Source organism: Watersipora subatra, chromosome 9 (assembly GCF_963576615.1).
Source record: "Watersipora subatra chromosome 9, tzWatSuba1.1, whole genome shotgun sequence".
Classification (NCBI taxonomy): domain Eukaryota; kingdom Metazoa; phylum Bryozoa; class Gymnolaemata; order Cheilostomatida; family Watersiporidae; genus Watersipora; species Watersipora subatra.
This window is the reverse complement of record NC_088716.1, coordinates 52920971-52934465: the sequence shown is the minus strand read 5'-3', so window position 1 is coordinate 52934465 and position 13495 is coordinate 52920971. Positions and strand designations below refer to the sequence as shown.

Below are 13495 nucleotides of genomic sequence, written 5' to 3'. Positions count from 1 at the left end.
CATTGCAACAACTGTTCTTTCATTAATTTGCTTTCAGATACCCTAAACTTTGTGAAATAACGCCTCGAATATCTTGTAGATAAAAGTCTGATTCAATTTATTCAATTCACTATGCCCTCTAATTTGTCGGAAACCTCAACGATTGTTGATACAGTAAAAAGCCTAACATAACACACAGAAGAATCACATTTTTGCGCACCATAAGATTTTTCTTCATAATTAACGTGTATAATGTAAATACTTGGTTAGAATTTGAGTTAGTAGCCAAATCTGCTTGTACTAGACAGCCAATGATGTATAGCGACTTGTTGCGAATGAATTATTACAAAGTTATTTGTTTTATATTGTAGCAATGTTATGCAGGCCGGCGTTCTTGGTAACCATAATTATCTCAATATATAAGTCCAAGCGTTTTTATTGCGCTATATATTAAAATTTAACAAATCAAAGTAATTAGTCAATTGGTTGAATCAAATAACCAAAAATTATATGGAAAGTAAATTGAATTTTTTTTTCGTATAAAGGCAAATTCGTAAAAAACTAAAAGCGTGCAAACAAAATTAATGCATCATTATAAACCATTAACAATAAAAAATTGTTACAGCCTGTTTGTAAAAAATTTAGTTTCTGCATTGCTTAAATTTACTTATTTTAATTATTTATAGAATGGCAATAAATTGTAATTTAAACATAAATTCAAAAGATTACCAAGCTTATGTATAATGTGCTTTTCAGATGCTAAACGGGCTTTAGCCTCAGAAATCAAAGACTATAATAAGCATTAAAAATTATGTATGGAAAAATACATGTAGTGATTAAGTTCAAAAGTTAATCATAGAAGAATTATGTATGCAGACCTATTCAAGTTGCAGTAAAGAATTGAGGGAAGTGTGAAAGTTGCAGTGTTCTCTAATTTTAATCAATTTAAAATTTATTTTACTGATGTTTTTTGCTAAATATCGGTTTTAATGGTCTCTAACACCAATGATATAAACCTCCCATTTTTATATCATTGGTAATACCTTAATATTGATAGTTTAAGTTTTAAGCTAAGTCATTTTGTAAGTTTGTTAATCATGTGCCCTTCAAATATTTTACAATCACGCATGATTATATTTGGCATAATACACCTCATGGTTGAGAAATAGCTTTAGTGAGAAATAGAAATAGCACTATTAATTATCATTGTTCTGTAAAGTTACTTAGAAAAATTTGCTATTAAGATACTACATATAGAAAGTGTCTTATAAGTTAGAAATGGAGAAAAATGATCAAACCTTTTATTTTTTTAATTTGTCCATAAATGTCTGAAGTTTGAAATTAGCGAACTGGCCATTTCCTATTATTTGCATTGTCGTTCACACATAATTGTCTTAAATCATTCAGGCTGTATTCATATCGATGCATAATAGATGTCTACTTGTAGAAAGATACTGTAAATATTTCATTGGATGTGTAGTCAGAGTGGTGCAAAAAGTTACATTGATGTTCTAGTTAATGTTGTCACTCTTTATTTAATTGCGAGGAGACAATGTATTGGAGCAGTGCGCAATTATGTTTGTAAATTAAGAGGATTGTGAACTGAAGAGCTAACAAACTTGGTGTTGATTTAGAACGTTTGAAGAAAATCTTAAATTTGAGTTTATTGCTAGTAAATGTTATAGTAGTTTATGTATACTAATGCAAGCATGGTGATGTATTACTATAATTAAACAACCTTTATTTGTGATATATATTGATTTTCATATATTTGTACTTTTAATATTTTGTGTAAGTTTAATATTTATATTATCAAATTTGCTTCACAATTAACCGAACTGCTTTCTTCTATCAACAATGCAAATAAACTGAAATTGCAAAAGATTGAAAATACTATTATTATAATCATGTAGAATCAAAAGACAATTAGCAGAAAGAGCTTTGTTCCATGCTTTAAAGCAAAATGGATCATGCAATTCTCCTTGCTAGAATAGCTTCCTATTTGTATGGGTGAGGCTTTCACTTTTTACCTGTCAACTTGTTATGTGCCATTTTAGAAGATAAACTAACAATTTTGTGTTTTTTCTTTGTAATATTCTTTAGTTTAATAAGTAAGTTTAATTTATTGCTTAATTCACTAAATCTTTCACAATATTATCATCGGATTGGAATGTGTAAGAAAGACATTTGAAGGATAATGTAAAATGCATAAATACCAAGCTGGTAATCATCAAGAATTTTTAGTAAGATAAATAGACTGTAACTATAAGGAGGCAACAGTTTTAAAATAGTAATAGGGTGTATGGTCTGTCAATAGTCTATTTGGGACAGTTTCTGATTTGTTGCCGCATTCTGGTTGTGTAGAAGAATGGTATTACATTAGCATTTTTTCTATTTTATTTTAATTTTTGTATAAATATAGAATTAACAGTATTAGTTAGGTTTTGGTACCAAATGTTGCTACTTTTAAATATTTGCCAAGTTGGCTTGTTATATTTCCTTTAAAAATCATATACATACATGATACTGCTTAATCATTATAGCAGTTGCTGGTGTTGTAGTTGCTTGTTTGCTAGCGGCTGCTGAAAGATTGCTCATATAAACATGACTTGGTCTTTAGCTTTGCTGTACAACTATAGCCTCACATGTAACTTGGTTAACCCTTTCACTACTGAGTGCATACAGCTGGAAATTGTCCATCGTCCGGGGCCTGCTAGTTAACCATTTTATCGTTTGGCATGATTAAGAAAAGGCTGACCTAACTTACCTCCAACAGGTCGTTATTTCTAAATAAATATTCATTGGAAAGCTGGAAAGTATCTCCACAGGTTGATACGTATTGCTTGCGATTAACCCACGAAGATCTTATAGACTGCACTGCGAAAAGTTGAAGTTTTCAATTTTTTATTTCATTATTCTAAATTTAAAGGCATTTTTTGTTTCTTAACGATTTTTAAAAATTTGCGTAGAAAAATCATTGTACTCAATGATATGTTTGTTACAGCAGCAGCAGAAACTGGCTTAATATGTGCGGTATAATACGAGTTGTTAGCATCGATCCACCGAAAGCCGAGTTCGGATAATGGCAATGATGCTTTCAAAAAATAATTTTAAAATTTTCTATAAATCTGCAAATTAATAAGGTACGCAATAATAGTCTATCAAGTGCTCCAATTATATATTTAAAAATAAGTGTCATAAGCAAACAATATTTATAGTACATGCAATAAAAACGAACATTTTTTAAACCAAATCTTGACGTTGTTTGCTCTGCCAGTTGCATTCTGATTGTTGCATTCTTTTGGACTCATTTCATCTTCTTCTGGCTGCTCAATACATTCCACAGTGTCTTCTGATCTCAACTTTTTTTCTTCACTGATGAACTAGTCGGTATTAGCGTTCAAACAATTTTTTAGCAGAGCGAAACTTTTACGCGTTGTCGTTTACAATAAAAAAGAAATTCGCGTAAATAAAGTGAAACTTCTAACCACGTATCTAGCTCACCCATGTGTGCAAAGCATAAATTTTATTCTCCAAATAGTAGTACAAATTCTGTCGTAAATACACGAACCGAAAATTAGTTGTTATAATGCAAATTTACAAACAAATCATTGGATTTTAAAAGGTCTATCAAAAAGTGAATTCATACAGGTGTAGACAGGTTTGGTACGCTGGGACAAGTCCCTTACTACGATATAGTCAATTTCAGTACAGAAAGGGTTAATTGATATTACAGTTAACAGAAATTTGCAAAATAAAAAACAAACTACCTTCTGAACATCTACATTGTTACAGTTGAGCAGAGACCTCATGATATAAACAATGGATCTAAAGCTTGGAGCGGTAATTGATGATGAAATATTGGAAAATAGCAGTTCTTGTGTCATTCCGATGGAACATGAAGATGCCGATTCCGATGACCTTCAGTTTGTTGATAACTTGAATATGGATTCATTAGAACCGCAATCAAATGCTGAGGTTGCTTGCCCGCCAGCATCCCTTCCTACTCAAAAATGTAATCAATTGACTGAAACTTCAACACTATCTTCAACCTCTAACGTTATTGAACAAGAACAGCCAGATAGCACAAGTCGGCCAGATTTAAGTACTTTCCAAAAAGAAGAGTCAACTTCTATGGGAACATCTCCAAAGGTGTCAGAGGCTCATGAGACTCCAGTTATCCAGTTGCCAATCTTTGGCAAAGATGGCTCAGCGAATAATTCAAACGAAAACGAACAATCAGTGAGCATTCCTATAGAAGAGTCATCAAGATCTAATATACCACTCAAGTCTTCTACAGATGTATTTGTTCCGGACCCAGAATCATCTGAATCTAGCCAATCAGACAAGGTCATCACAGCCTTTCAGGCAGCTGATGAAGCAAAGTCTGAACCTACAACTCCAGTTCCTGTTATTATTAAGCATCATATCGAGGGCTTTACGATTGAGGAGTCAACAGAGCCTTTTCCTGTGAGTACACTCTTAAAACAACTTATTTGCTGTTTTCACCCATTAGCAAACTCAGCCAACATCCTAATGACCATGTAAATTTTATATATCTTTATCATGACCATATATATACACCTTATCTAGAGCTATAATATGTCTGATAGCTACCTATCTCCGATGTGTACTCTTTGTGGTTACTCTAGCATCATAGATAACAATTGTTATCGTCCTATACCGTACATTATTTGATGTTACTCTACAGCTTGAGGCTAAGCAATTATTGCACTCGAGTAATAATAGTTTAATAAGTAAAAACCTTTTCAATCATCAGCGGATTTGGAGGTGATTTCTCTGCAGAGGTTATGTATTACATTGTTTAGATTAGACAGAGCCACTCCACTACTCAGTAGAATCACCAAAACACTGTTGTTAAATTTTTTTCACCACCATTTTGAATTTATAGTACTTTATTAGCAATAATTTTATTTAAAAATAGGAATTTTTATCAAATTAGGTCATACAGCAATAGTAAAAAAGGCAACAGTTAGCCATTAAAATCGAATAAGTAGTTTGACAAATAGTGTTTGAAATACCTTTCTCTGCTAAGAGAACAGATATTAGGTGGAAAATTATTAAAGCAGCTGGCAATAATATTTTCAAAATAATTGTTAGTGAATACAACAAAATAATTCACTGTACAAGCCTTTTTTCATGCTTAATATTCATATGAATAACATCAAATACAGATATCTATGCGTTATATTAGTGCATCACGCGTGAATGAAGCAATGGTCTATGTACGCATCAAAACCAAATGAACAGTTAAAGTAAAAGAAATAAGTGAATTCCTAAGGTCAATGCTTGTCAGGGAAAAGCTGAGAAAATTTTATATGAGCTAAATTGAGCAGGGTAGTTGTATTTAGCTTAAAATTATTTGTATATCATATTCCTAAACTTGTAACATCACTTTGTTTTTTTTTCATCTCATGATTCATTATTTTAAGAAGTGTATGTCATCAGTTGTCATAGCTCATAAACGTTGATATACAGATAATTGAATGAATACAATATTGTTCGATTGATATTCCAACTAGGTGAAACAAAACGGCAGCATAACTGCAGCATTGGATTTGGTTTAAGATGTGCAATATCTTTGTCCGGTGTAGATGACATTACCGATGCTATACAGTTAATTATCTGGAATGTTCCAAAGCTGTTAACCGCTCACTCCTTTTTAGGTACATAGGTCCTCACTCCTCACTGAGCTACAGCAGAGGACGAAAAAGAAAAAGGTGATAACCCGTCGGCGTACGATTGCTGGATCAATGGTGTCACAATTCCCTCTTTTTCAAAACGGGAATCGTCCAGCATCATCTAGCAAAGCCAAGCGTTCCCCACACATCGCCAAGGCAGTTACTAAACCATCAATAGTAGAGGGTTATGATGAAGTTAAAGAGTTCCCCTCTTTGACAGGGGTGCCCTCTGGAGGTACATTTTCTTTTCATACAAGATTTGTAAAGTGTTCAATATTCTTCTTAGTTTAGTTGATCGCGCTCCTCATCTGAGTGTTTGACTGGAATGCAACTTTTTACAACAAAAACCTCAATCGACAAATTGAGAAGTTAATTGACTTTTGGCATAATGAAATATACGCAATAAGAAAAATTAGAGTGTCAACTTTACTCACACTATTGATTATTATCTTGTTTGACAAAGATCACCTTTGTTCTTGTAGTTTTAGTAAATAAAATGATCGCTTTTTCTTGCTCGCTGTCTTAGAGAATCAAATTACTCATTTCCTGTCTCAATCACCTTTGTATATTCTTATTTTTTTCAATTATTTTGTTAAACATTGAATGGAATCTGTCATTCTGGAGTTTATGGGCTAATGTAACTTTTCATTTCATCGTGAATCATTATAACTTAACAAAAAGAGAAATAATATTTTATACCAAAGGGAAAATTACTGTATTTTAGCTGAGGAGGCCTGTACAATGTGTGGAAAAAGCTGCATTAATTTATGTTTCTATCGAGGAGAGCCATTTTGTTCCCGTGCCTGCGTGAAGAAGAGGAAGGGTGTGATATTTGCAAATCCGGAAACAGCGCCTCCAAGACGAGGACGTCCTGTTGGTGCGCTGACAAGAAACAAGCCAACCTACAAAAACAGTGGAAAAGTTTCAAAAGTAACCATATGTGTTGTGCATGGGTTGTGACAAACTTCTTTTTATGTCTTGCCTAGACCACTCTTCAATCTGTCTTTCAGCTTGTCTAGTATCGGCGTGTTAGGTGTGACTCCTTAGTTATCACATCGTCTCGTGTCTCTGGTGCTTATTACACCCTATCACTCTTCCTCTTTCTATCCCACACCACTTTCCAACAGTAATGTCTTAAGTCAGTTTTAATTTAGATTAAAGAAAATGAATGTATTAGTTTTAATCTGTTGGTTGTGATTGAAAGACGGATTAACACTAATGTAAGTGTATGTACATGTAGTGTAAGTGTATGTACATGTAGTGTAAGTGTATGTACATGTAATGTAAGTGTATGTACATGGGATATCTATTCTTATTGTTGAGAACCCTTTAATTTAGTTTCAATTTGCAAGCTCTATTGTTTTGCCATGTAGTTCAGTCCATACCGACAGAAGTCATTGCTGTCAGGCGGAGTTCCCTCAACAGAGTTCGGACTGTCTGGTGATGACAACTTATCTATGAGTTCAAACCTGAACAGTTCCATGCCCTTTACTCCAGGGTTTTATAGCTCATTCCCTATAGAAAATGGTTACGGCTCTGACGATTCCCTGCTTGCTGGGTCAGAGCTCGTCGACAGTGCGTACAGGCGTTGCGATGTTATGCGCTGGACTGTGAGTTCCTAATTGCTAAAAAAGTAGTGGATGCCAATGTAATTTATCGGGTCTGTGTACCTCAATGACATTGCCTATATGAACTTGACTTACTCTAAAAAAAATTCTGCAATACGCTGTTGTAGAGACAGCTCAGTAGTAGATTCTTGTACTATTATAGCCTGTGCTTCAAAATTGCTCTTTCTATTTAACCCTCAGTCACAAAATATAGAAATATACTGACGCAGTCAAGTCTCAACTTATAAAGTTAATCTGTTCCTAAGTTTACTTCCTCATATCAAAACCATCATTTGTTTGAACAATTATTCTTATAGTAAATATATTACATATATTTCCTTTAATTTGTTCTAAAGCTGAGAAGCTGAACAATAATATTTCAGTAAGCTATATATTGCTTTAAAGTGACTGCATTATTTAAAACTATTTAAAAATTAAATTGTATGCCAATAACTTTTAGCACAATAAAGAGAGGTTATAGGCAAGTGTGCTGAGATTCACCCTTGACAATACATGAGAAAAACATTGAGTAGGTAGAGGTGCCAGGAGTAGGTAAATGTGTTGATAGAGTAGGTAGAGGTGCCAAGAGTAGGTGAATGTGACGATCGAGTAGGTAGAGGTGCCAAGAGTAGGTAAATGTGTCGATAGAGTAGGTAAATGTGTCGATAGAGTAGGTAAATGTGTCAATAGAGTAGGTAGAGGTGCCAAGAGTAGGTAAATGTGTCGATAGAGTAGGTAGAGGTGCCAAGAGTAGGTGAATGTGACGATCGAGTAGGTAGAGGTGCCAAGAGTAGGTAAATGTGTCGACAGAGTAGGTAGAGGTGCCAAGAGTAGGTGAATGTGACGATCGAGTAGGTTGAGGTGCCAAGAGTAGGTAAATGTGTCAATAGAGTAGGTAAATGTGTCGATAGAGTAGGTAGAAGTGCCAAGAGTAGGTAAATGTGCTGATTGAGTAGGTAGAAATACCAAGAGTAGGTAAATGTGTCGATAGAGTAGGTAGAGGTGCCAAGAGTAGGTAAATGTGTCGATAGAGTAGGTAGAGGTGCCAATAGAGATCAATAACTAGATTGAATTCAAGTTATATCATAACTCACCCACATGATTTTGTTTTTATATTTAATATTTTTTGCATTCTATCTTTCATTATTAAATGAACTCTCGCTATTTTCAGGATTTCTTTTTTTTTCGGTCACTTTGTTTCTTTCCATATCTGCTTGACTCCTTCAGAAAAAAACTAAGAGAAGGAGAAGTGCGCGTATACCATATGTACCTGTTTACAAAACTGCTGTTTGGAAAAACTTAAGCGTCATATGTTAGAATTACGTTAGATGCTTGATATGTCAAGGTGATCGTAAGTCGATGTTTTGCTGTACACATGATGATACTTTTGTGTTAGAACTTACCAGCACGTACTAGAAACACCCAAGCTTAGGATATATATAATGATGTAAACTAGTAACATAGCAATGCACTTCATCTGGGGACTAGGGAATTCTGTTGCTAAAATTTTGTTTTCCGGCTATTCGTTGCAGGAAAAAATTGCGCACCAATATGGTCACCTCTTCCACGTTTTATTTTAAGATCTACATGTAGTTTGTGCTTCTTCAATATTTGCTTATAATTTACATTTTGAAACAAATACCAGTTTGTTCTAAATAGTAAACTTTGTTTTTTTTCAACTTACATATTCTTGTATTTTTTTAAAAAGACCGAAAGACTAAAACAAGACAATTAAGTGAAAAACATTCTTAATTTTTCTGTGCAGCAGATAGCCTGGCACAAATCTTTGGAACTCCTTCATGCGGTTACGGGCTTCGTATTGGGATACATGTAGGACACTGATGAAATTGGAGCATTTATGGCTTTCGTATCATATTTTCCTAATGGTCAGGTTCACGATTGTAAATTAAAAGTCATTGTGTTGTCACGGACTGCTGCAGCACCTTTTACTCAATGGGTTGGTGTTGAGATCTTGTAAATCAATGTGTTTCAAGGCCGTACCTTCGCAGCACCATTTCTTTTTCTGACGTGTTTTACAATTGCTCTGCTGGTCAGTTGTTGGGTAGTTATGTTCTCCTTTGCTACAGGTGAGCGATGTTAGAGAGTTTATCCAATCCCTCGAAGGTTGTGAAAGGTATTGCATAGACTTTGAAGAACAGGAAATAGATGGTCGAGCACTTCTCTTACTCAACGAGGACCATTTACTCAATGCTCTTGACATCAAGTTAGGTCCAGCGGTTAAAATCTTCCAGCAAATCAATTCTTTCAGGTAAGTCTTTCCATTTTATTCATTCGCCTCACTCGTAATAGCTGTTTAAAAATTATACCGTAGAATTCTCGCATAATTAATTAATTTCAAATTCGAAAAACGGTTACAAAACAAAAGGGTCAGCGGCTTATACTAGCAAAACTCTGATCGCACTCAAATGGCATTTGCTAACTTAATTCCTACAAGGATAACTCAAACTCACCACTGCTGTGGATAACAAGCTCAGCAAGTTTCGAGTCAAACATGTTATCGCTGTTACTATAGCTTACAGCATTATTTTTACTCCTAAAAATAAGAATTCACCGTCACTAGTACTGTTGCTCATTATATAATCCTCAGAAGCCTAATGATCTACAGTTGGTGAAACCTCCGTAGCTGTAATGCGTTTGACACGGTTAGTCATCGCGAAAAAAAATTGTGATTAGCAATCAATTTTTGCAAAGCGAAATTAAGCTCAGCGTTGGCTGTAAACGGGTTTTCTATTGGCTCAAAGCCTGCAGATGGTCGTTTTCTTTTGTTCAAGTGAGGATGCAAGAGTAATTAATCAACTACTTACTAATCGGAAACGTACTGTACTGAACCTGCGAAAGCCACCACACCCCGCTCTTGGTCCCTATGCAAACACTGTGCCAAACTGCACTACACGGCTCTTGGTATGCAATGAGTTCATTCTTTTCTGCAACCTTTTGCTGTGATAGGTGCCTCTGGCTTGTTATGTTTTATAGGGACAGCTTACATGCGAATTCTTATATAATTTGCCGTTTTAGGGCTGTTTTTTTTCTCTAGCCTACTCATATGTAAGAATCTGCAGTACTTCAGGTATGAACTGCTCTATTAGCTGGTCTAAATTTCTTACAAATAAACAGCAGCAAATCTACCTATTATTCATCTTTCTTGGTATATGGGTCGCGATCTCAGAAATTTTTGTCAAGTCGCAAATCTTGAAGTTGAGTTATCCGACTTTGAAGCTGCACAACCAAATTTATAATATTGGTAACGATTTTTGCAACACGTGCACCCAGACCAATGAGAGAGTGATCTTTATGAATCTGAAGTCAGTTTAGCTAATACAAGTTTCAAACCCTCGGAAAAACGTTGCTATGCTAAACAAGAAGTACTGAAAAATGGCCTCTGATAAAAGTAATCGACTCCTTTTTGCCGATATTTTAAAGATAACTCTGACATTTTGGAGACTTTTAATGAGTACTTTAGTATTCCAACTGATGCAAAAATCAGTGAAAGTAAAGGGAATGACGACGATATTTTCCTAACGATTCTTATATGATAATTATAATATTTAACTATAAGAATAACTATTTGAATTTACAAAATTGGAGTACATAGCGTCCGATGGTGTGTAATCTGTTACTGTTATTATTTTTTAAAGGTTTGGTTGGTGATACTACGGCTGTGCGCAAAATCGCGATACTGCTAAGGCCTGCCAAGCCGTTTTTAATATCTGCAAAATTAAGAATAAGTGATACATTTTCTGATAGATATACGGCTATTTTTATGACAGTCAGCTAAAATCTGTTTAGATTTTTAAATTCAGCATAATTTTTTGTATATAAATACAGAAATCTAGATAAATTCAATAACTTTTTGATATTGGTTGCTATGACGTTTTGAAATGTAAACAAAATTGTGCATTGGTTTTTGTTTCTCAAACTTTAACACCAGTTTTCTCAGAACTATGTTTTCGTACTAATGATGAACGTGCATTCAGTTTATTGACCATAAAATCTGCTGTAATTAAGCTAGAATCAACTTTTTTTTTGCAAAATAACAGAATTTTTTTCTTCTGCTAGTGTAGATAACTCCAAATCTCACACAACCGACTTAACCATAGTTTCTGAGATCATGACCCATATTTTACCTTTACCTCCATACGCCTTGGTACATTGTACCTCCATATGCCTCTGTATATTGTAACTCTGCCTTCATATGCCTCGGTCTATTATACCTTTACCTTCATATACCTCCGTATATTGTAGCTTTACCTTTATATGCCTTGGTATAGTGTACCTCCATTTGGCTTGGTATAGTGTACCTCCATATGCCTTGGTATTTGATGTAGTCAGGGTACTGTAGTAGAAGCAAGAATCTATATAAACTATGCAATATGTTTGGCTTGCACACAAAAACACGTTGAGAACATATCAAATATTTATGATTAGAATGCATGATTTTGGAGTCAAGCACGCCCCTGGTGACAGTGCTTTGCGTACCCCACTATTTGAGAAGCACTGCCCTAGATCATGTTGAGCTAGCTTCATTAACTCATGGTTTGTAATAGACAGCATCAACATAAGGGGTTTTATGGTTTCATAAAAGCATTGAGTCAGCCAACATGCATTATCTTATTGCTGTCATTATATACTCATAATTTAGTGTAATTAACAACAGTGATGAACTTGTTATAAAGTGGCGTACCACCATTAGAATATTTAGTGAGTTAACAACAACTGTCGATACTGTCCCATTTACTCTGGTAGAATCTGACCCCCCCCCACACTTGCATCACTCTGTCATAGAATTCACTAGAGCTTTTCTGCTCTGCTGATTTCTTGTAAACACATATACAAATGCGATCAGCTGGTATTGTCTTATGTCAATCTATATTTATCAGCCTAAGTGGAAGTTTTAATGGAAGCCATAGTTTTTCTCACATCAATAACTGAATTTTATATAATCTGTTGACAGGGCTAGTCAAGTTTGTTTGTTGTTTCGCGCCACCTCTGGCAAGTCGTTTAGTTTTCAAGTAAATGGTATAATTTATTTTTATTTTATGAACTCTTCCTCACATTACAGGTAGCAAAAGTGTATCTCAGCATTTGTTACCAGATGTATATTCTCATGGGCCATTCTCATGTGCTACCGTGGTCTTATCAGCCGATGTGACACTTCAACATCCCAAAGACAAACTTTTCCAGTATTATTGACTTATGTGGAAGCCAATCTCTAGTCATTGTATATAAATTTCACTTTACCTGCCAAGCAAACTAAATACATTGTTGAAAATTTATCACTGTTAACGGATTTGGAGCGGACTGTTGTTCATCCAGCAATGTTATTTCTAGATCGTTGTAATGTTCAGATTTGTGTTATTGTGTTATATATTGTACATATATATTATATCCTTGTATGGAAGAGTTATATCTGTTGGCTATAAATGCTGTGTACACAGCTATTCAATCAGTAATTACAAATACACAAGTTGTAATATATCCCTATTTGACAGATCTGCTCTTATTAGCTAATCAATTTTCTACTAGGGCTCAGTATTTATTCCCAATATTTCTCAGCTGTTGGAACAAGTAAGTTACATTTGTTTTTAACATATTGAGCTGGGGTGCCACTACATTTCAAGCAAAACTGAATGGTTGTCGTGTGAGTTCGATATCCCTTATATAGACATAAGCTGCTAGCCTTTGTACCAGAGCAAAATTTAGCATTGTGTATATGACATCACCTGCATCGGCAGTAGTTTCTCTACCAGAGTTTGTATGTTATATACCCTTTCACTTATCAACTGGTGTCAATGCAAACTTGACTATGAATTTAAAAATAATTTAAAATTATAGGAAGTGACAGTTAAGACAGTTAATTGGTGTGTGCTGTGCATAAATACAATACCAACAAGGTGCATAACATGAGTTCACATTCACAGGCTATCCCATAACATGTCATACCTGCAAAAATACACTTCTATCAAGCAGCTGACAGCTTTTGTCCAGACTAATAGCCGTTTTTTTGCAGTAACCTATCATAACACCCTTGTCACTGTTCTTCAGTGTTACTATAATGGTTTGCTGTATGATCTGTCTTTAAATAACATACTATGTTGTGACAAATGCTGGAGAATTCTTGCAAATGGCAATGCTAACTTGTAAAGGGCAAAGAACATTCAAAGATGGATGTGTAATATGGCTCTGGGC

At 34.6% G+C, this 13495-nt stretch overlaps 1 protein-coding gene across 1 annotated transcript; it reads left to right on the top strand.

Annotated features, from left to right (window-relative positions):
- Positions 1-3779: 3779 nt before the first annotated feature.
- Positions 3780-12790, top strand: LOC137404291 (polyhomeotic-like protein 2). Its single transcript, XM_068090474.1, has 6 exons — positions 3780-4449; positions 5667-5916; positions 6406-6611; positions 7055-7291; positions 9376-9557; positions 12369-12790. Exons 1-6 carry the CDS (start codon positions 3802-3804, stop codon positions 12370-12372), a joined length of 1527 nt encoding a protein of 508 aa, XP_067946575.1. The 5' UTR covers positions 3780-3801; the 3' UTR covers positions 12373-12790.
- Positions 12791-13495: the final 705 nt, after the last annotated feature.

Coding starts and splice junctions, on each gene's coding strand:
- LOC137404291 (XM_068090474.1), top strand. CDS start 3,802: ATGGATCTAAAGCTTGGAGCGGTAATTGATGATGAAATATTGGAAAAT. Junction 4,450..5,666: donor AGTCAACAGAGCCTTTTCCT/GTGAGTACACTC, acceptor ACTCCTTTTTAG/GTACATAGGTCCTCACTCCT. Junction 6,612..7,054: donor ACAGTGGAAAAGTTTCAAAA/GTAACCATATGT, acceptor TTTGCCATGTAG/TTCAGTCCATACCGACAGAA.